Source organism: Cicer arietinum, chromosome 4 (assembly GCF_000331145.2).
Source record: "Cicer arietinum cultivar CDC Frontier isolate Library 1 chromosome 4, Cicar.CDCFrontier_v2.0, whole genome shotgun sequence".
NCBI lineage: Eukaryota > Viridiplantae > Streptophyta > Magnoliopsida > Fabales > Fabaceae > Cicer > Cicer arietinum.
The window spans coordinates 62,108,327-62,130,376 of NC_021163.2; the positions used below are offsets into that span (position 1 = coordinate 62,108,327).

Here is a 22,050-nt window from a genome sequence, read left to right on the forward strand (position 1 = left end):
GGGGGGGGGGGGGGGGGTCATGTATGTTTATTTTCCTTTATCCATCTATTAGATTCTTTTTTCCTTTGCTCCTCTTATGAATGCAGTGTGATTACATATTTATGCACGGTGATATATAAGTTCTGGTTTATTGTATTAACCTTGTATCTCTTACTAGTTTTGGCAATATTATTGTATAACTCTTCAGGGACATTATATTCTTTCCTTTTTATCTTGCCGTTAATTATTAGATTGATATGATAATCTTGGGTGATTTAGCATTTCCTATAAAACCCACTAATTCTGCTGGATGTGACAGAGGGCTGACGCATCAACTGTCTGGAAAGAGTTCACTTCTTCAGATGGAAGAAAGTATGTTTTGTCTCATATTTTGCATATTTATCTTCAAAATATATATACCATATATTTTTTTCTGTACCCATCCTGTGTCATTAATTTGTGATAATTGAACTAATTGTTTTATGTTTTGGCCGTGCTTGCTGCAGATATTATTACAACAAGGTTACTCAGCAATCAACATGGACAATACCAGAGGAATTGAAGGTTTATGGTTAATGATTATGTTGGTAATTGTTTTTCCATTGTTTGCCTGACAATTTCTTACCTCATTGTAAAATTTCCATTCAGTTGGCTCGTGAGCATGCACATAAAACTATTAGCCAGGGAACAGTGTCAGAAACAAGCGATACATCGAATGCTGCTGGCTCCTTTGCTGCAACACCAACAGCAGCTAATGCAGATAGCTTCAACGCTTTGACATCTAATGGTCTTGCTTCAAGCCCATCTTCTATTACACCAATTGCAGCCACTGATCATCAACAGTTGTTTTCTGGATTATCGGGGACCTCTGTTTCCCATTCGGTAGTTACTTCAAGCGCCACAGGAGTTGAACCAAGCCCTGTGGTAACTGTGAGCACTGCCCCTACAACAGTAGCTGGAAGCTCAGGAGTAGCAGCCAACTCACTTGATTCAAAAATTCCATCCATGTATAATAAAATTATGTTCTGCAAGCTCATTGTTTTCTTATGACTTCATTTATCTCTTACAATCTGGTTGTAGTTTTCAATGCCAACTTACGTATTGAAAATTTCCTGGAACAGTGTTGAAAATCTAGCAACTCAAGATTCTACTACTTCTGTCAATGGAGCTCCTCTTCAAGATTTGGAGGTATTTTCTCTCTTTTTATCTTTTAGTATTATTGGAATTGTAATCACGCTAAAAGTAAGGCCTGTTTGGAGACACCTGCTGCGTATATTAATCCCAAGTCCTAACATAAACATTCATACAAGCCTGGAAAAACAAAACAATTGATGAATAAGAAAATGCCAGAATAAAATTCTAATTTAAGTTTCTTAATCCGTCATTGTCCACTTTTACAATCTTGGTTCAATACCATGTCAGATATTCAACCATCTGGGCTGTTAACAAAATTTTTCCAACCACATGTGGTACAGTGGTAGGCTAACGTGCTAATCAAAATTATAGTTCTCATTGGAGGTGTTTATGTCGAAGCAAATCAAGATTTTGTCCGTTGCTGTTTATAAACTTAGAATAACCAGATTACAATTGAGAATTCAAAGTGATATAATACAAAGTGAATCCTTATTTTTTTTGTCCAATCAATAATCTTTTCAAGTTATTTAATATTAGTCAAGTTTGTTGTAGGATATTATAATCATCTTTGAGCCATGTAACCAACATTACCTAGTGAGGAAAGCCCTAATTGGTTGTTGTTTATTATTCAAATTACCTTGCTACTCTTGCAGGAAGCCAAAAGAGGACTTCCTGTGGTTGGAAAAACTAATGTTACTCCTTCAGAGGAGAAAACCAATGATGGTGAAACATTGGTATATGCAAATAAGCTGGTAAGGATTATTTATTCATGGATACCCTCCACTATTAAAATTCTTGTTAGGTCTGTATGTTATCATTCTTCTCCATCATCTTTATTACCGCTTTACATTACTCTTTCAGGAAGCAAAAAATGCATTTAAAGCACTTCTGGAATCTGTGAGTGTTCAGTCTGATTGGACGTGGGAACAGGTAGATGATGTACCTAAGTGCCTCCAGTTTTTCCACTCATTCTTGTGCTTCAAAAGGTAATTATTATTTTTGAACTGTAATTCAGGCAATGAGAGAAATCGTCAACGACAAAAGATATAATGCCCTGAAAACTCTTGGTGAGCGAAAACAAGCTTTCAATGAGGTGAGAATCAGGCCTCATATGGGGTTGTGCATATACGACGTTACATCATATCCTTTACTTTGCATCGCATATACTTTCCTATGTATGTGTCAATGTCTGTATCTGGCTTTTGACATTGAATCAACTTTTATCATCCATTTAGTATTTGGGCCAGAGGAAGAAGCTAGAGGCTGAAGAGAGACGCATAAAGCAGAAAAAAGCCCGCGAAGAATTCACAAAGATGTTAGAAGTATGTTGAACGGAATACCTGATTAGTTTATGCCTTTAGTAATTACTAGTAACTCATTACAAACATTCTCTTTTCAGGAGTGCAAGGAGCTAACATCATCCACAAGATGGAGGTATAATTTTGCATGTATGATTAATGATTTGTTTTTTGTTGTTACTTTTTAGGCTTGTTCCTTCTTAAAATTTATAATTAATCATTTACTGCAAACAGCAAAGCTATAAGCATGCTTGAAAGTGATGAGCGATTCAGTGCTGTTGAAAGACCAAGAGACCGGGAAGATTTATTTGAAAGCTACATGGTGGAACTTGAGAGAAAGGTGATATTATGTTACTATATTGTTACATCTGAACCTTTATGAGCATGACATATCATTTAGGTGTATTGTTGATACCCAAGGAGGTGGCGTAAACCTTTTTCTTGGGCGATATGTAGATTTTCTTGAAATACTCGTTAATTTGGGGAAGAATCTTGTTTGTATTTTGTCAATGGTGGCAGGTGACTGACAAGCTATTATAGTCTCATTGTATCATTGACATTTTGGTTTGTCAAATACTTTAATATAATCAAGTGTGGAGTTGAAGTATCTCATTTGCTTGAGTGAAATATTTGTAAAGATGCATATTCAAACAATATTTAATTTGATTCTCTTCATCTTATTTAGAAAAACCATTTTTTGCTGTAAGTAAATGTGTTTCAAATTTCAAGGGAGTTGTGATTTTTGTAATTTGTTAACATATTTATCAATGAAGGAAGGTAACCTGTTATTTGGTTATTATTTTCCAGGATCCGTGACTTAGTTTGCAATTTTGTGGATAGTTTATTTTCAGTTCTGTCACATTGCAGGAGAATACTAATGGTTAATAATTATACATATTTTTGTCACATTAATTTACATAATTGTCATCTTCAGCAACATCTCTGATAAAGCCATTCTGAATGGCTTGGTAGGTCTGGTGGGATTGTTGTCAGCTAGAATGGTGGGAACCATAATTTTGTCATTTTGATTTGTCTTCCAGTTATTCTATTGAGGGCCAAATTAGGATCCATGGGTATTCAGAATTGAAAAGTGGGATATATATTGTAAACTATATGGAAACATAAAGTTCTTTAATAACATTGTAAGCAAATAATGTACTTCACTATTTAAGCTAAAATTCAATGTCTAGGTGTTTCTACTTCTACCCCATCATGCAACAACAATGAACTCAGCTTGCTCAACTATATTTCAATTTACTATATATAAGTCTCATTTGTAAAGCTAGATTAATCAGAGACCCTGATCATAAGCCGTACTTGTAAACCTAAGTCCAAGTCCATTGCAAAAATAAAATAAGCAGTAAATAGTACTATGGCAAAAAGAGCAGCTTCTCTGATGTCATACAGCATAAATTCCTTTATTTCCTTATTGTTTCGGAGTCTAAATTGCACACTATGAAGCTCGGCTGTCATTATTCTTTCAATTGTTGGATGTTAGGAATTTGTTGATAGTCCAAATTCAACCTAATTTATGTAGTCAGTCGCGGTGTGAATCAAGTGCAGGGAGAAGAATCATATTACCTTTTTCGAGCTTCAACTTACTGATTTTAGGAGAGGGCTGACGAGTTTGTCAGTGATGTTTGTGATATCAGCGTGTTAGCTAATTAGTTTGTAATACCGGGTGGACAACCATCTATTCTCCGAAGTTTCTATGGTGGCTGCTTCTAAAATTCATGACTGATCAGTGACTATTTGATCTGTGTTACTGTTTTCTTTTTATTCCAATGAGTGAACAGAAGGGCAACCTGGCACCATATATTGGGAGGAAATATCCCTGTTTAGATCAAAACATAATAATGAGCATTAGCTGATTTTTATTCACGTTGCTCAATAAATTTGAATAGCTAACTTTGCTATTAGAAATGTGTCAAATTGTATTTCATGTCCATTCTTACTGTGTTAAATTTAGGAAAAGGAAAATGCTGCAGAGGAACACCGACGGAATTTAGCTGAATATAGGAAATTTCTTCAGTCCTGTGATTATGTGAAGGTACAATATTTTAAAAAAAATGAAGAGGCGCTCGTTTCTGTTGTAATTGATGCTTTATTCTTGAACCCTTTTCTTGTTATTTCAATTTAATTTTAGGTGAACAGTCATTGGCGAAAAATCCAAGATCGGTTAGAGGATGACGATAGGTACTTACAACTTGAAAAAATTGACCGCTTGCTTGTTTTCCAGGTATATATGTATTCTTAGTTGGTCATTAATGGAAAATATTCAAGTTCATACTGGCTAGAGATATTGCCTATAAAGAGCTTATAAAACTTAGACAATTCTCAACTTACAAGTCGATTTTGTGGGTTTGAGTTTTACCTAAAACCCAATAGTCATGTACGAGTGGTCTATGTGCTGATGTTAGCTTTGGCAGGACTATATTCGTGACTTGGAGAAAGAGGAAGAGGAACAAAAAAAGATACAGAAGGTAGAACACAAGTGTATGATTATCCACTGTTTTTCAGTTCAAGTTTTGTATGTCTATTCATTTTAATGACTATGATATAGGAACGACTCCGTCGGGGTGAAAGGAAAAACCGTGATGCATTTCGCAAGTTGCTGGAAGAACATGTTGCTGATGGAGTTCTTACTGCTAAAACACAATGGCGAGATTATTGCTTGAAGGTAGTACAATATTTAATTGGTCACAATGAAAGCTGGCAAAACATGGAAATGAAACATTTTTGGTGTTCTCTATTTTGTAGGTGAAGGAGTTGCCTCAATATCAAGCTGTTGCATCAAATACATCTGGTTCCACTCCAAAAGATTTATTTGAGGATGTTTTTGAAGATCTTGAAAAGCAGGTTATCAAAATTCGGTTTCAAGTGATTTTTTTTAATGTTGTGGATGAGTTTGTTATACATGTCTATCATTGTTGAAAACCAGAATAATATTATTGTGGTCTATTCAAGTAAGTTTCTGGTTTACTGACATCACTGTTATTTGAAACAACCTTTCATCAACCAAAATGCTCTCTCTTTGGATTGACATCTTGTTCTGAGTAAATCCTGTTTTTCTTCTGAATCCTTCAAGACAAATGGAAAGAAAAAAAAACTGCCCATTTGTACTTAATGTTTACTGTTAGTTGACTTGATTTCAACTTATTTAGAAGTTAAAGAAAACAAGATTGCTGTTTTATTTTGCATTTAGCATCTTGATTGAATATTACTTGTGTGATCAGGAGGAAGATAGCAATGTGCTTGATTTTTAGTTTTAGATTCGTATTTAGGGATATAATGCTAAAGTATTAAAATGGCTACTGATTTCTATTTTTACATGACTTGTTGACAGTATCACGAAGACAAATCACTCATAAAAGATACACTTAAGTCAGGAAAGGTAGGCATAAAAAAGACCTTACTTTGTTTTATCTGTATCATATATTTAATGACAAGCTCCACTAACCCCAGCCTCCTTTCCCATTCGAGTAGATTACCGTAGTGACTACATCAGTATTTGAGGACTTCAAGTCTGTCGTATTAGAAGAAGCTGCTTGCCAAAAGATATCGGAAATCAATTTGAAGGTAATGAATTTTGGTTGCAATCTGTCCATTTTAATTCCTTTGTTTGCTCCTGAAACATAAAACACGTATATTTTTTATAGAGTAGTTACTCAAGTGGCTGATTTGAAAGTTCAGTAACAGTTACTCTCTTGTTTTCTTGACATTTATTATGACAAAGCAAAACAATGCAAGGCAATTATTACTGTTTGTTTTGAAGTCTCTAATTAACTTTCGCTGAAACAAAGAATTGAAATATGCCATTTATTAAGTTCAGATGATATATATCAAGAAAGAAGAACAAGCGCATTACTTTCGACTTCTCTTGGTTCATTTTGGATATAATTGTTGAGGCATAAATCTATTATAGAACATTTTGGATATAATTATTGATATAATGTTAAATCTATTATCGAACATAAAATCGATAGTTATGATTATTGAGTATGTAACTTCAATATGATAGCCATTTTCTCATTCTATGTGTCTCCTTATAATGTTATGGATTAACTTCAAAAACATGGAATCTCATGTGCATGTTGGAACAATTATCTTTATGAAGAGGTTTTCAGCTAGGGGCCTCTTTTTAATATTGTTTATTTCTTCGCAACATGGATTATCAGAATTTGATACTTTTTTCTTTTAAAGCTTTTATATGAAGAGTTATTAGAGAGAGCTAAGGAGAAGGAGGAGAAAGAAGCCAAGAAACGCCAACGCCTTGCTGATGACTTCACTAACGTGTTATATACATTAAAGGTAGATGAAGACTATCCAATTCATATTTCGCTATATTTGGCTAAAGAATTTGCTATTAAGCATACTAAAACACCATATATTATTTTTGTAGGATATTACTACTACTTCAGAATGGGAGGATTGCAAGCCACTTTTTGAGGAGACACAAGAGTACAGGTATATTTTTTTTATGTAGATGGAGCAGTTTTAGCTCGTAATGTCTCTCCACGAAGGAAGATGTTTTGCCTGATGATTTCTACCCTGCATTTCGTTATATAGGTCAATTGGTGATGAAAGCTACAGTAGAGAAATTTTTGAGGAATACATTACATACTTAAAGGAAAAAGCTAAAGAGAAGGAACGCAAACGTGAAGAGGAAAAGGTGCATAGTTTTGTTTGTTTCATAACATTTATATATGTTTGATATGGTTGTTACGACAATCTGGTTTCATATGTTCGAATTTTTCAAATTTTTATTTTTATTGCCAGTTGCAATTAAATTATCTGGTTCAGTTAGTGAAATGGATTAGTTGTTAAATGCAAATGACTGGCACAGTTTGGTTTAGTGCCTCTGCTTATCCTGTTCTTTGTTTTATTATTGTAACTATTGTTTGATTGCTAGGCCACACAATGAGGCCATTTACACAATTAGTCTTCTTTATGTAGACCTTTTGTGCACTCGGGCTTTTGCCAATTTTCTACTCAGCAACATAGAATTAGCCGTGGTTACTTTGAATTTCCTTTTTGTTGAGATTTTGTTTCCTTTCAGGTTCATACCTCTTATCTGTATGTATTCCAAATCGAACTTAGAAGGGGAAATGAGTTGGCATACATTGTAGTTTGTAGTTCAGTGGACTTAGGGATTAGGATCTTGTACAGGTTGTGTAGCGTGCATGGCCTGGGAATATTTTCCTGCATTTGGTTTACCTTATCCGGGGTCATCATTTTATTTTATAAATACTTTTTTGCAGGCCAAGAAGGAGAGAGAAAAAGAAGAGAAAGAGAAACGAAAAGAGAAAGAGAAAAAAGAGAAGGACAGAGAACGTGAGAAAGAAAAGTCTAAGGAACGACATAAGAAAGATGAATCAGATAGCGATAATCAAGACATGACCGACAGCCATGGTTATAGAGAGGAGAAGAAAAAAGAAAAGGATAAGGAAAGAAAACATCGGAGAAGGCATCAGAGCAGTATAGAGGATGGCGATTCTGAAAAGGACGAGAAGGAAGAGTCTAGAAAATCCCGAAGACATGGAAGTGATCGCAAGAAGTCTAGAAAGGTATGGATATTTCTGCATATTTAGTTTACTAAAATTGCGTTTCTAAGTCTAACAATTTAGAATAGGCATCTGAAATGACTACATTCTTGCAGCATGCAAACTCTCCTGAATCAGATAATGAAAGTCGGCATAAAAGACACAAGAGGGAGCACTGGGATAGTTCCAGGAGAACTGGATGGCACGAGGAGCTTGAAGATGGGGAGCTCGGCGATGATGGAGAGGTTTAGTACTTTGTCGTTAACCTTTTTGCATTGATGAGATAAAGAACTTCACCTGTATCATTTTGGAGGATATTGACTTTTATTGTCCAACAACCTTGTTACTTTTCATCTCAGAACACACCTGCGAATTTTAGGACTTTGTAAAAATTAAACCTTTTGGTTCTTGTTATATAGATTTTTCAATTCTATATCCAGTCTTTGTACCAAGAGTACTGTGGATTACATATCTTCAAATTTCAGTGATGTATCATAAACTTAAATGTATACCCTCAATGTTTGCAGTTTATGTTCTAACAAATGCTGAATCGTCAGAGACTGATGATGCCATTTGACCAGAACCAAAATCTATTTTAAGTCATTCACTTATTTGTCCTCTCGAAGATAGCTCAATAGATATATATGATTTTGAGATATTGAAAATATTATGTAGAATTCGATCTCTGCTACTAACAAATCACCCTTGTGACAAATTAACTATTAATATTTTTGCCTATAAAAAAACCAGTGCTCCAGATCGAGAAAGATGTGTATGTTTGTCGGATGTTCATTGTTGCAGGCATTTAACATCTATAATCGAGCATGACGAAGTTTTTAGAGATTGAAATGTGTTGAATATAACTATTAAATTTGTTATTTGAGGGCACACTATTCACTGAAAGTTAAAGAGGACTCTGGTTCGATGCATAAATATTTACATCAGTAATCCAGCAAAATAAAAATAAAAATAGAGGTTATAATTATAAAATTCCATATTCGAAACTAAGGAGTTGCCAAAGTTCCAATCATTTCTGATACAATTTCATTGTTCATAATTTCCAAAATTGCATCAGTGATTTCAAAGCTAATGTCTTTAACATGTGATTCAAAGTTACTCCATTCAATGATTGAATCCAAGTAATTATTAGTCAATAACGACGTTAAGCCATCCTCAATATGTTGTCCCCATTCTTGTGTTCTCTGACAAGTGAGCTTCCCAAGCTCTATAGGCCCCATGGATTCTCTGCAAACTTGCTTTCTGTCCTCTTTTGTTGGAAGGGGTATGGTAATATCTCTAACACAATCAAATAGCAGCTTCTTTATCTTGTGTGATACCCTTTTGGATTTTAATACATGTGGCTCAGGAAGATACTCTTGCAAATCATTAGTACAGTTCTCTTTCTTTATTGACACACCAAGTAAATTCAATATAGCTACTGATAACAGCGACTCCTCTGTGATTTTCTTAGGCTTCCTTATTCTTTGTTGCATTCTCCCAACTTCCTCATTCACTGTTTCAGAAAACACTAATGCATCCTTATAAACACGGTCAATGAAAAACCATGTTGAGTCAAAAATCATATTTTCTAGTTTTAGATGCTGTTGAGTAATTTTTCGATTTTATTCACTAAAACATTGAAAAAAATTTATTTTTGATCCTTGGTGTTTAATTTAAGCTTAGCCTAGTAAATATTTGTGTATGTTGGAATTAGTGTATATAAATAATATGTGATCATATTTAGTCCTTAACATAAGGACTATAAAAAGAATAACACCAACATAACAAATATTGCCGTGACTGAAATCAAAACAATTAGGACTAAAAACAAAGTGTTCTACACGTTGTTTTAAAAATTGAATTAGACATTGAATTGGTGAGACCTATGAACTATAATTTAACTGCTTTAAACTATATGAATTAGAACAAAATTTTGATCAGACTATGTAAATAACTGAATCGTAGACGAAGTTGATTCATGGTACTACCAATTGAATCATATGGTTCAATATATAAAATATAAATTTTAGAGACCAAAACTAAAAAAAAAAGAAAATAATACTTACAATTGGGAACTCTATGTAGAGGTATCTTTTCCAGTGATTTAGGCCTACCCTCTATGCATCTCTGCCTCTTCCATCTATTGTTAGCAAGAGAAACACAACCAACAGTAATTCTTTGTAACGGTTGAAGATTTGAGGTTAATTAAAGTAAGTAAATTTTTTAGTTCTTACCTTATATGGCATTCTTTGGTTCTTACCCTATGTGATGATATAGAATTTCCTTCTTCATCAACATTTGAGCATGAATTAAACATAGGAGAGTAGGTAGCTGATGAATACTCAACATTGCAAATTGCATGTTTTTCTCTTAGTTCATAGTCCCTAGTTGGTAGAGTACTACTTTGGCTATGCAAAACAAGCTTATTAACTAGAGATATTAGAATTTTGCAAAATGGTGACAAAATTTTTCTCTTTCTCTTTTTGTTTAAGCTACAACTAGATGTTTTATCCAAATTGTTGCTTGAATCTTCATTGAAGCACCACCTTTTTGAGTACCCTTTTTCTAAAAGGTATAGCTCTAGCATGAAAGGTTCTTGTTGCTCATTTAGAAAATCTACAAGTCTTTTTTGGGGTTTGGCTATTGATGAAGCCATTTGTGGAGTGTATGTTGAAGGGTTAGGAATTCAAATAGATAGGTAAGAAATAGAAGATGTTGTAGTTATAATAGATGATAGATAGGACAACATATATGAAAGCAACCATAAAGGAAGCTTTGGCAGTTTATGAACAAATCATAAAATTATTTAATTTATGTACACTCACTTACAAATTTTTAAAGAGTTTTTACACGTCGAAAAGTTATAATCATCTTATCATTAAAAAATAGTTGATTTTAATTATAATTACTTTTTATACTTATACATTTTAAATTTCATAAATAAATAAATAAAAACATCTTAAATTTCAATATTGTTTGACTGACACTTAAATTAAAATATTAACATTTCAAATTAGTTGTTTTATTTTATTTTATTGTTGTGGTAGTTTACTAAATACAGTGTAGTAAGATGGTAACATTTGATTAGATAATGACGTTACATGGTTATTAAATTCATTTTGATATTTTTATGATGCTAGGCAAAATATCAAAGTTGTTGGCTTCCTAGATTATGTAAATATACAAGTCTAAATAAGCTATATAATATTTAAGAAAGCAACTGTTTAACGAATATTTTAAATGAAGATGCTTGTTACTTGCCTATATGAGAAGACCTATGATAGTTGATTAATAGTCTTAAATTAAAATACATACAAATTTTGTATATTACTATTAATCTATATAGAGATAAAACAAGAAAACTTTGTCCTTGTAATTATAGAACCGTAATAACTCAATCACACATTTTTCAAAATGTTGTTCAAATTCAATCTTTTTTTAATATTGGCTATCAAGTACTATATCACTAAAATTATTTATTTCATTTCAAATTTTTAATAATTAGTTTAAAATATTCTGTCAAATATTTTTTTAAATATTGATAATACAAAAGATTAAATTTATCCAATCCTATAGTTTAAAACACCAAAATAAGTATTTATTTAAAAAATAGTTTGTTGATGATGTGCGAGTTGTTTTAGGAACGGTGGGTTAGTTTAGATTTGGTTGTCAGCGAATTGTACAATTGTACAGTTGGGTTGTTGAATTTTATTTTAACTCTCATGTTTAATAAATTATATGGGCCCAAGGTAGTTTTATCTACCTTTCCTATCTTCCTTCTCAAAAGAAAAAAGATTGGTTCATCCACAATATCTTTTTACGAAAAATATTATTTGAAATTGGCACATACAACTATAATATTTTGGATTCAAATATAATTGTGAGTTATTATTTTTGGTGAAAAAAAATTATGGCATTAAAAAATAGATTAGACTCCTCTAAAATAGTAGATATAAAAAGTAAAAAAAAAAATACTATATATGAAAAACACTCTAAATTTAAGAAAATAATGATAAGTAACAAACTACTATTTTTAAACCCACTTTCATCATTTAATATAAATTTTATTTTACATGATTAAATTTATTTTATTTACGAGAAGGAAAAATGAGTTCTATTACACATAAAATTCACTTAACAATAACATGTTAGAATTAGTATATGTAAAAAACGTATTCCTATCATTGCCTTATTCTCAATTGGGTAACATTATGGGTGTAGTTATTTATTACGAAGAGTTCAAAAATCACGAGTGGATTTTGTTTGATTAAAAGTGGCACTTGGACCAAAAGGTAGTACAAAAGTATATAGTATCAACTTTGGAGATAGATACAACCACTAGTTTTATATTATGTGCCTATAAATCTAAGCCTAATCCAAGACCTTTTCCTCTACTCATTGTAGCTTTTCTTTGTATAGGTAACGGACACTTGACAACATTTGTGCAATGTGTGCGTCATAGAAAAGCTTACACATTTTCTTGTCGGGTTTGCTAAGTCAACTTTATTTTTAGGGAAACATGATATTAATTTATTTTTTCTGGGTATACCTACAATAATCTACGGAATGAGATTAGATTAAGTCTAATGTAAGATGTTAGATTCCTGCTAGATTTAGTGTTCGACATGTCAAAAAAATCCGACTAAACAACAACCAAATTCTAATACAAGTGATTGAAGCTTAGAGTAAGCGTTACAAAATTTCCAAGTGTCGAGTTCTAATATATTGATAAAAAATAATAAGCCATTAAGCCATGTAAACAACAACTCATATTAGTTGGACCCTTAAAAAAGTGATTCAAGTCTTAACTCTTGTGAAGGAAAAACATGGTTGAGAACTATCTACTCTATGTACAACATGTGCACACTTGCACATGCTAGTCATTTTAAATATTGTTTACTCTCATATATATATTTATTGTTTTGACAACATTAGAATTATACTAGTGCACTCATACTCTTCCTACACCAATTCTTTATATTTTTTCTGCAAACATTGTCCAATGTCAGTTGGTGACAATGTAGAAGTAAAAGGAACACATACGCACTACATTATATTACAAATATAATTCAAATTAAAAAAATTTACAAAAATGACATGAGTAAAGAAGGAACAAGATTTTAGTGTTCAAAATTAATAAATTATAGTGTTCGCACATGTCTATATATTTTTTGAATGAACAATATCAAAACTAGTGACGTATTCGCTCTAGTTCTTTTTGCAATGATCAATATTAATAATTAATATTGTTAATATATATTCTATAGGATTAAGAATCACAACCACTATCGTGATTTAAATCTTTATGTAGAATAATACAAATTACACTTTTCATCAGTTTTTACACAACTGTTCATCTTATTCATAAATTATGGCACTCAGCTAGTGGTAAAGTGTGCTATCAGAATCGCTTGCATAAGTAAAATGAAAATTCTTTTTATTCTAGGCGTGGTATCATAAATATGATATCTGTATTTGTAGTGATTAAGCACAAACAAATTCTAACTAATGAGGCTCGAATTCAATCAATGTAAAATAATTGTGTAATATATATTATATATTATAAATAATAAATAATAATACATGAGCAACAAAAGACACACTAAGATGTTCAAGGTTTACAAGATATCTAATCCTGACACCCAAAAGACTTGGCTACTGAAATTGGTGTCTGGGCTCTGAACATCTCAATTTTGGTCTTAAGATCACTATGGAAGGAAATAAGTGATTTCTGGCGACAGGCAAAAGCTGAAGTAAATTGCTTAACCTCCCCTTCAAGATTTTTTCTTCTCTGTACTTCAATATTTAAATCTTTCAAAGCATTTTCCTTTTGGCTTGAAACGATTGCAAGTTTTTCAGATGATTCAGAGAACTTCTGTAGCAAAGATTCTCTTTCATTCTTCAGAAGCAGTAATTCCCTTTCCATGCTTTCATATCTTTCATTTAAAGCATCCTTTGAGTAAGCATTTTCTGTTTCTCCTCCCAAACCATAGCCCTTTGTCACAAAAATTCAGTTTAGGATAATTTAGAACAACCCTATGTTGTCACAAAACTTATGCTAGAGCCTAGAATGCAGTTCTAACTTTTCACCTATGGTTGTGAAATTGTTCTATAGACTTCTAACCTACATGTAGCTTCCTTCAGCTTAACTTTTGATCTCTAAACAATTCAATCATTTATTCAATTATTATCTTCAATTGTATTTGATTCCATAAAAAGCTAAAGAGAATCAATATACAACAAATCTCTAAGTCTATCAAGTGTTTGTCCTGATTGTTTATTCTTACCTAATAGAAATTCTTCAGCTTTTCCCACATTCAGTCATTTCACTTTGGGGGTACTAAAAAGTTATGCAAGTCATATGGAAGGACAAGCTACAACGATATGCAGAGTAATGAGAAAAATAATTGCATCTATCAATAAATCATCAGCCATAATATAGATTTCAGCTTTTTGTATAATTTGAAGAGCAGGTAAATACAATCCTGATGTGACGCACATATTCAACAAGTACATCACAAGTTAACAATGATTTTCACGATTTTGAAAAGGGGATAATAACAGGTAAAGCTACTATATCTACAGTTTTTTAATTATTCGTTCAATTTCAGCTATTGAACAAATGCCAGTCAAGGCTTCAGTTACTATGTGGTATGATTGGCAACAGAGTTTTGGAAAAAGACACAAGATACCCTAAAAATAAGACACAGAATAAAACCATGATTGATGATTGATATCTCGATATTTGTGGCCAGACAACTACCTTTGGTTCACAGCTGTACATAGGACTCTTCTCTTGATTTTCTGTTATTGGGCTTTCTGATAACTCCAGTGATGTAATTATACCATTCATCCTCTCATGAAACTCTTTTTGTTGTTCCTGGATTACAGCATAGTTCCCAGTGGAAGATCTTTCACCATTCATATACATTGTAAAGTGAGCCTCCAATGTTCCAAATAGCTGTGCACCAATTTCACTCATGGTTGAAAGCATCTTTTCAGTTGAGAATTTTCGATCCAATGCAAATCTCTGTTTAGATCACAGGAAAAAAAAGAAGTTAATTTACTGTTTCTTGGAATGGTCATGGCAAATAAGACAGATATGGTGCACACATTCAACCTGCATTACTGATAAAACCTCATTGAAGCTATCTCTGTAGTTTTCCACAGATTCAGATAACCTCAGAGGCAATTCTTGAATTAGTTGTGTTTCTTGTTGATGTTCAGGGCTCTCTCCCATTGGTTGCTTGCTTGATGGTGCTTCCTCTGAATGCTTTCTCTGGATTAATATGTATCAATACAGAAATGCACAATACAGAGATCAGTTTATAAAAGGGAGCTCAAAAGGCAAAAAAGCTGGTAGTACGTAGCATCAAGACCATAAAGGAAATGAGAGGAAGACTGAAATCTATTGAATTCTCATATGATGCAAGCTCAAAATAGTATATTATATTATTATGGGAGTTCAACTGTACATAACGATGCTATATATCTCTTTATCAGCAGCACCAAATGGATTCAAAATATTGAGAACCCAAATTGGAAATATTATAGAAAAGGTTAAACGTATCATGTTAAACAATTTGTTTGATCATCTTCTTTCTTACTCACAAATTCAGACATGTCAAATTTAATTTTCACCAAAGTATGAGTGATGGTATATAGTATACTAACCTCCAGTTCATTAATCTTTTCATTTGCAAGCTCTAGTTGTCTTCTCAAGTCTTGGAGCTCTTGTTCATACTTTGCAATTTTACTTGTACAACCCTGACAAACATCAGGCAAATAAAAAAATTACAAAAAAGCAGAATATAATACACATAAAAAAGAGACTAATATGCAATATGGTTTGCACAAATTCTAGTTTTCGGATATTTTTAAATACATAATGTGTATAATGGTTGGATACTATTTTGTGAAACTGGTGAAACCAACAAGAATTTCTAAACAATAGAGGAAATGTTGTAAAATTCATTAACCAAATGAAGGAAAAAGAAAAGGAAAACTCCAACTATGTTTCGGTTACGGAGGAAATGCTGATGATGTATACATTGCTACTCTTTCCTTAACAAAATAGAAACAACGCATATGAACTTACAGGAGTTGTATCACTTGGTGGGAATGATTGAAAATTTCTAGTCGGAGTAGTTTGAAGCGAATCAAGGTCCGCAATGTAACCATTGTTCATTTTCAACCACATATCTTCATCAGCCACATTGCTGAAAGCATCGGGAAGAGGACTGCTATCTGGTAATGTTGAATACTTGGATCGCTTGGCAACAAAAGCACTGGATGTCTTCAAACAGGGAGATTTAAATATATCTCCTTGAGATGATGTACTATTAATGTCATTGTACTCTTCCATAAATCCTTGCCTCAAATTTCTACGTCCCTAGCAGTACATCAGAGTTATTGGAACAAAAAAAATGGAAAGTAGATGTTAGGTAGACTAAAGAAGATTGGGAAAGAAACGCAGGTCAACTGAAAAACAGCCCAAAAGAAAAACTATGCATTGTCCAGAGGAACAAAAATGATCATGCAACTACAAAGTAGCATAAGGATCTAAATAGACTAGATAAATGACAAAGTTGTGCAGTGTTACAGCTATATTGTTTCATTTCTTATGAGATATACCTGATATTCGTTCGTTCTACAATCTGAGACTGAGAATGATGCAGTAGTAGAATTTTCAATTTTCATCTGTTGCTCGTTAATCCATTGATTACGGGATTTCCTCTCCTCTTCCAGTTCCATTTCAAGCTTCCCACGCTCCATTTCATACTAAATATGGAATAATAGAGTATGAATACACAATTAATACAGAAACATAAAATAGATTTCATCAATGCTTTAGTGTGATTTAATTGCTAACTCTGCAGAGTGCAGACAAGCATGAAAAGTAAAACCTGCCTTGAGCAAATCGTTCCTGAGTTTAAGAATCTCTTGCTCGAGCTCACCAGCATGGGATCCCTAAATAGAAATACTTTTGTAAGAATTTTTGACATGAGTGTAAATAAAAATTATCATTATTAGACTATTACCTGAAGTTTCTTACGTAGCTCTTCGATCTCTAACTGTTGCCGCTTTAACAATGCTGCATCTGTCAGAATCTGTAAAATTCCAACCATCAAGAAACCGGTTTGGAAAAACAAGAAATTAAGTACCAGCATGCAAATAGAGGGAAACTATTTTGGCATATAGCTGGGAAGAAATTGTTGAAAAACGTATGCTAACTATTTCTTGACAAAAACAAGTAAAATGTAGAGAAAATTTCAGGCTTATTCCATTTCCTTGACCTGAGCAAGCTTCCTACTATGATTCTTCTAATTCATTCACTATTTTCTTCTCCAATAGATAGTTTAATTACATAGATCCACATAATAATTATTATAGTAAATCAACTGATACTAGGCATCATAACACTTTGAACTGCATATCTTGTGACAAATATAGGGCAAGCCTTACAAATATATATGAATTTTGGTTTAAAATTTCTTCACTTTTTTCACAAATTTCAGAAAGTAACTTATCATCTTAAAAGCCAATAATATATGCTCTGAAAGATCTGCATTATGGAAAATGACAGCCATTGTAAATTGATAACATTTTACAATCCGTATAAATAAGAGTGACCACACAAGTATCCACAAAACTAAACTAAGTAACGATGCTCAAGATCGTAGTGAAAAAAATGTGGAAAATGTTCAGAAATTAAAACATACAAGGTGCAAAAAGAATATTAAATAGGATAACAAAGGAAATTTGATGTGCATAAAATACACAGACCTCATTCACTTGAACACAATTGGTGATGCGTTTGGCTCTACTAGCAAACTGAAGAGTTCCCTTTGTTTCTTCAATGTGATCCTAAATGATTTGAAAAATATAAGAGTTGTGAAATCTTATATTAATTACCATACAAGAAAAGTAGCGCAACAAAACTGAACCACAGCCTCTACCTCTTCTGGGGCTACAGTGCAAATAATAGACGTTTTGGCATTTCCGCCAAGAGCAGGTTGGAGTATACGTGTTAATTTACTGTCACGATATGGGATATGCCCCCTACCATAAAACAAAATAGGTCCAACATTATTATTTTCTAAAGCCATAAAGTTAAAATTAAAATATTGTGCACAAAGCAGAGCCAAAAAATATATACCTTTGTTTCGAACCTTCACTTAGTTTATTAATAACATTTCCTAGAACCATCAAGCTCTTGTTAATATATTTTCCTTCTTTCAAGCGCACACCATCAGCTCCAGTTTTTGCAATCCTTTCAGAACCAGCAAGATCTACTAAATTCTAATTCCACAAACTAAACTATTAGTATGCAATTTGCGTCTAAGAAATTCTTATATAAAAGGAACACGGAAGGAAAAGAAATAGTACAAACCAAGACTGAAACTCGAACAATGTCATTTATTGAAGAATCATCGGAGGAATTGGAATCCTTCCCCTTGCTTTCAATCACCTGCATATTTGATCAAAAAGAATTTGATTAGGACAATTTGTATACAAAACATAGTATTGTGTAAAATGAACACGCGCTACACATTTTAAAGGAAATGAGGAATACCATTCTAAATATTGTATGTGATCTGCTACTCCTTACATTCATATTTGTCTCACCAAAGTGTCTATTAGCTGTAAAATCATAAAAAAAAAAACAAATCAACTTTGATATAGCATAGTATGCTTATTCTAACTTCAAATTAAAAAAAGAAAAAGAAAAAAAAAAAAAAAAAAAAAAAAAAAAAAAAAAAAAAAAAAAAAAAAAAAAAAAAAAAAAAAAAAAAAAAAAAAAAAAAAAGAATGCAGTAGTAGAACCACAAACCTTCCCCTATTTGAATGAGATTTAACACTTGTTCAGCATTATTGACAATTTCCTCTCTGAGCCCATCAACAAATACTCCCCTCTGCAAAATAAATAAATAAAATCAGCACATTTCAACATGATTATTACATGTATTCCACACACATACACCTACAATATTAACCACAAGAAAATATAATGGTTATGTGGCAAGTAACCAACCTCTAGACTCTCATGAATTTGCAATTTCTGATTTTCAACTACTAGAAGATCATTAATCTCTTCATTATAAATCTCCATGTAGGAAACTCGAATTAAAAACTCCCTTTCAGACATCTGAGAACCAAACACACAAGGCATAATAAGCATTGCAAGAACAGAAGTGTGACTCTTCATCAAAGTCAAAAAGAACTAACCACCACAGCCCTACCGTTTCAATTTTTGCAAATATGTCTTTAACTGCCCGAGGAATCACTCCTGGGTCAGTCTCACAACCATTCATAGTAAATGTCTTCCCACTACTTGTCTGCCCATAAGCAAATGCAGTCCCTGCCCATATCATATAATTATCATTATAGTTATTATTATAATCTCAATCAATTCACATTTATTTCCAAATCTAACACCAAGTAACGGTTGACACATCTCTTACATAATATTAACTTTTTTTTAATTAATTCAAAAAAACGTATATATCATTTGACCAGCCCAAGTACTCTCACTTATGCTGTATGCCCAAAATTGAGTTCAGTAGAAGTCGGGCCGGTCGGCAATTGTATGAAATTGAGGTAGGCAATTGGACAACTTCCAAACCGACGATCTCAATTTTAGACTCACACAACACATATAAGAGAGGATTCAATCAAGCCTATCATTTGATACAGGAACTATGAGTCAGTGTTATTATTGTAGCAACAATACTTCAAATTGAAGGTGTATTTAGTATATGACACGAAACCAACCCATGTAGTTACATTTAATTATCATTGTCCTTGTGTCCCTTCATAGATGAGTATTACTGAATTGAATTTTCCATGATCTAGTTTGTATTTAGCACTGTTTAGATAGTTACAAATTGAGCTAACCTAAGACTAATTGTTCAATTGATAATAAAAATAAAATAAAAGGGTACATATATACGTTTAAGAAATAAAAATAAATAATATGAATTTGTATACCGTTGAAGCCATTGAGGGCAGCGTGAATGATATCCTTAGTAAGAAGCTCATAGACACTTGAATTAGTGCTAGTTTCATCGAATATATGATCTGACAAAGAAAATAAAAAAATCGAATGTGGAAAAGTAATAATAAGATAAATTTACATGATAATTGAATATAATTATGTTACCGAAAGCATAGGAAGAGCCAGAGAGTGGAGTTCCATGGATCTTGTGAAGAGAGATACGGTTATCTTCGACTTTCCAGAAGCTTCCATTGAGGGAATCTTGAGAAACAAGAGGACGAACTCTAACGGCCACGCATATTTTCTCCATTTTCTTTCTTTGCACTGATGAAACCGGGATCTGCTACTTTTACCCTTTTTCTCTGCGGAATTTGAATGTTTCTTTTATTGACGGAAATAACCTCGCCCCAACGGATATTTTTATTTATTTTTTTATGAAACTTCGTGGGCCTATTTAACCATATATTTGATGGGCTTTATTTGGGCCAAGAAATTGCAACGAGGCCTGTTTATATGACTTGTCTGTTTCAGCCTTTAAAAAGTCTTCTCCCCTTTTCACCAAAAAAAAAAAAAAACAGTCTCTCCCCTTCCATGATAACATAGATGGATGTGAGAAGAAAATTCTTAAGAAAATGTCTTGAATGATACATAAATATTTGCTTATGTTTTGGACTGAGTCAAGGTTTATTGAACATGGACTTCACTCTATGGGTCCATTAACGTATGAAAATTATTCTATCAAGTGCACATGTCTTTCACATCTAGCATGCAATTACTGTTTGATCAAGATCAAACAATGATTTGCTCGTTACGGTAGCTGATTAACAATGGCTTAATATAAGATGTTAAATCTTCTAAATAATCTTACTATAAAAGGATTTCTTCACTCGTGAGAAATATATTTATTATTTATTTTTACCTCACACTCACTTCAATCTTCTACTGACATTAATGTTTGAGTACTTGCATACACCAACTCCTATCGAAGAGTTCACGTCTAAATCTACGCTACATCAAAGACACCTTAGGTATCGTAAGAGATCCACCCCTAAATCAATATGTAATCTCAAGTATTTTTTTTTTTAATATATTTTAAGAAAATTCAATTCGCTTTATCTTAGTTTGTTGCATCAATAATTTATATGTTCTTATGTGAGATCATTTGACCAAATATTTGGTGAGAACAAAAAGATGATTCCTGAATCTTGATGCATTTAAGTTGATTGATTTTGAATAAATATTTGACATAAGGATCTTGATAATGACTTGAACTTTACTTGTCTAGTTTTATTTTGGATTGAAAGTCACTTTAATTAAAGTTTTTGCCTTCGCAATAAAATTATCCAAAGTTCTCAACAAATGTTTAAGGATACTTATAGTACTTTTTTTTATTGATCTATTTTTTTTAAAATTTTAATTTTAATTTTAATTTTTAAAGGAATATAACCTCAATAATCTAGAGTTTAACAAAAATGTAAATAAACTTTTAACATAATTTTTTCAATTAAAATTTAAAATCTCTCAAACGATTTATTTATTTTTAGTTGAAGTTTATTAATAACTTGAATATAATCTTCTGCGTACTTTATTTAAAAAAAAAAGTTACTACTATTGAGATGCCTTATATGAGATTTAAAGTTACCAAAAAAAAAAAATATATGAGATTAAAAATGACTATTGTTTTAGATTAAGTTGAACTACAAAAAGGTGGTATAGGAAGGAACATGATTGGTGGCTAATAATTTATCGACTAAACTAGATCAATTGAGAAAATCAAATATGAGACATCAAGTAAATAGTCTTGTCTTTTTACTTTTGTTTGATGAAGTAAATAGTCTTGTCTTATCCATTGGAAAGAAAAGGAAGCTTACACCACAAATTAATTAATGCACAATGCATTGATATCATTATCAAATCGATATATCTGTTTTTGATTATCTTTTTTCTAGAATTAAAGTTTTGTTTTATCAATATCAATGTCTCTAATCTGTATTTTTAGGTCAAAAGATAACACCTCCTTCTTTTATCAAACTTTCCTGCTACAAAGAATGCCCGGCAAGTTCTTAGAACTTGTTTCTAAAGAAATAGACAAAAAAAA

The 22,050-nt window shown here is 32.3% G+C and overlaps 3 protein-coding genes across 5 annotated transcripts in view; 1 reads left to right on the top strand and 2 right to left on the bottom strand.

Moving 5' to 3' along the window:
* Nucleotides 1–8,463, top strand: part of LOC101497411 (pre-mRNA-processing protein 40A) — a 13,135-nt gene extending 4,672 nt beyond the window's left edge. For both annotated transcript variants that reach the window (XM_004498898.4, XM_073367240.1), the window contains 22 exons: nt 299–351; nt 486–543; nt 628–986; nt 1,101–1,167; nt 1,767–1,865; nt 1,975–2,043; nt 2,129–2,206; nt 2,349–2,435; nt 2,513–2,547; nt 2,646–2,751; nt 4,381–4,461; nt 4,558–4,650; nt 4,841–4,894; nt 4,975–5,091; nt 5,172–5,270; nt 5,758–5,805; nt 5,898–5,990; nt 6,615–6,722; nt 6,814–6,878; nt 6,981–7,083; nt 7,673–7,978; nt 8,071–8,463. In XM_004498898.4, the coding sequence (XP_004498955.1) occupies nt 299–351; nt 486–543; nt 628–986; nt 1,101–1,167; nt 1,767–1,865; nt 1,975–2,043; nt 2,129–2,206; nt 2,349–2,435; nt 2,513–2,547; nt 2,646–2,751; nt 4,381–4,461; nt 4,558–4,650; nt 4,841–4,894; nt 4,975–5,091; nt 5,172–5,270; nt 5,758–5,805; nt 5,898–5,990; nt 6,615–6,722; nt 6,814–6,878; nt 6,981–7,083; nt 7,673–7,978; nt 8,071–8,205 (2,313 nt within the window). In that variant the 3' untranslated portion in view covers nt 8,206–8,463. The remainder of the gene's footprint in view (nt 1–298; nt 352–485; nt 544–627; nt 987–1,100; nt 1,168–1,766; nt 1,866–1,974; nt 2,044–2,128; nt 2,207–2,348; nt 2,436–2,512; nt 2,548–2,645; nt 2,752–4,380; nt 4,462–4,557; nt 4,651–4,840; nt 4,895–4,974; nt 5,092–5,171; nt 5,271–5,757; nt 5,806–5,897; nt 5,991–6,614; nt 6,723–6,813; nt 6,879–6,980; nt 7,084–7,672; nt 7,979–8,070) is intronic.
* Nucleotides 8,464–8,912: 449 nt separating this feature from the next.
* LOC101497748 (uncharacterized) lies at nt 8,913–10,676 on the bottom strand. Of its 2 annotated transcripts, none has more exons than XM_004498899.4 (3): nt 10,189–10,676; nt 10,021–10,094; nt 8,913–9,482 (listed from the first exon to the last, which is right to left on the bottom strand). In XM_004498899.4, exons 1-3 carry the CDS (start codon nt 10,608–10,610, stop codon nt 8,959–8,961), a joined length of 1,020 nt encoding a protein of 339 aa, XP_004498956.1. In that variant the 5' UTR covers nt 10,611–10,676; the 3' UTR covers nt 8,913–8,958. The 2 variants fall into 2 exon arrangements, with proteins under 2 accessions (XP_004498956.1, XP_004498957.1); XM_004498900.4 differs by having other exon boundaries at nt 8,913–9,467; nt 10,189–10,674.
* A 2,809-nt stretch (nt 10,677–13,485) lies between these two features.
* LOC101498280 (kinesin-like protein KIN-7N) lies at nt 13,486–20,339 on the bottom strand. Its single transcript, XM_004498901.4, has 18 exons — nt 20,118–20,339; nt 19,946–20,035; nt 19,198–19,316; nt 18,990–19,103; nt 18,789–18,870; nt 18,531–18,598; nt 18,348–18,425; nt 18,114–18,256; nt 17,914–18,016; nt 17,741–17,821; nt 16,996–17,064; nt 16,865–16,924; nt 16,589–16,735; nt 16,053–16,346; nt 15,629–15,721; nt 15,075–15,233; nt 14,718–14,984; nt 13,486–13,949 (listed from the first exon to the last, which is right to left on the bottom strand). The coding sequence occupies exons 1-18, from the start codon at nt 20,260–20,262 to the stop codon at nt 13,584–13,586; spliced, it is 2,478 nt and encodes an 825-aa protein (XP_004498958.1). The 5' UTR covers nt 20,263–20,339; the 3' UTR covers nt 13,486–13,583.
* Between the last annotated feature and the right edge of the window lie 1,711 nt (nt 20,340–22,050).

Bases quoted from the DNA above. Each gene is read 5' to 3' on its own strand.
- LOC101497748 (XM_004498899.4), bottom strand. From the start codon at position 10,610: ATGGCTTCATCAATAGCCAAACCCCAAAAAAGACTTGTAGATTTTCTA. The intron at 10,095-10,188 runs GTAAGAACTAAA...TGCTAACAATAG, and splicing joins ACCAAAGAATGCCATATAAG to ATGGAAGAGGCAGAGATGCA. The intron at 9,483-10,020 runs GTAAGTATTATT...AGGATGCATTAG, and splicing joins TCTACATAGAGTTCCCAATT to TGTTTTCTGAAACAGTGAAT.
- LOC101498280 (XM_004498901.4), bottom strand. From the start codon at position 20,262: ATGGAGAAAATATGCGTGGCCGTTAGAGTTCGTCCTCTTGTTTCTCAA. The intron at 19,317-19,945 runs GTATACAAATTC...TGATATGGGCAG, and splicing joins TGCCCTCAATGGCTTCAACG to GGACTGCATTTGCTTATGGG. The intron at 16,925-16,995 runs GTAATAGTCTAA...ATTTCTATTTAG, and splicing joins AGCTACGTAAGAAACTTCAG to GGATCCCATGCTGGTGAGCT.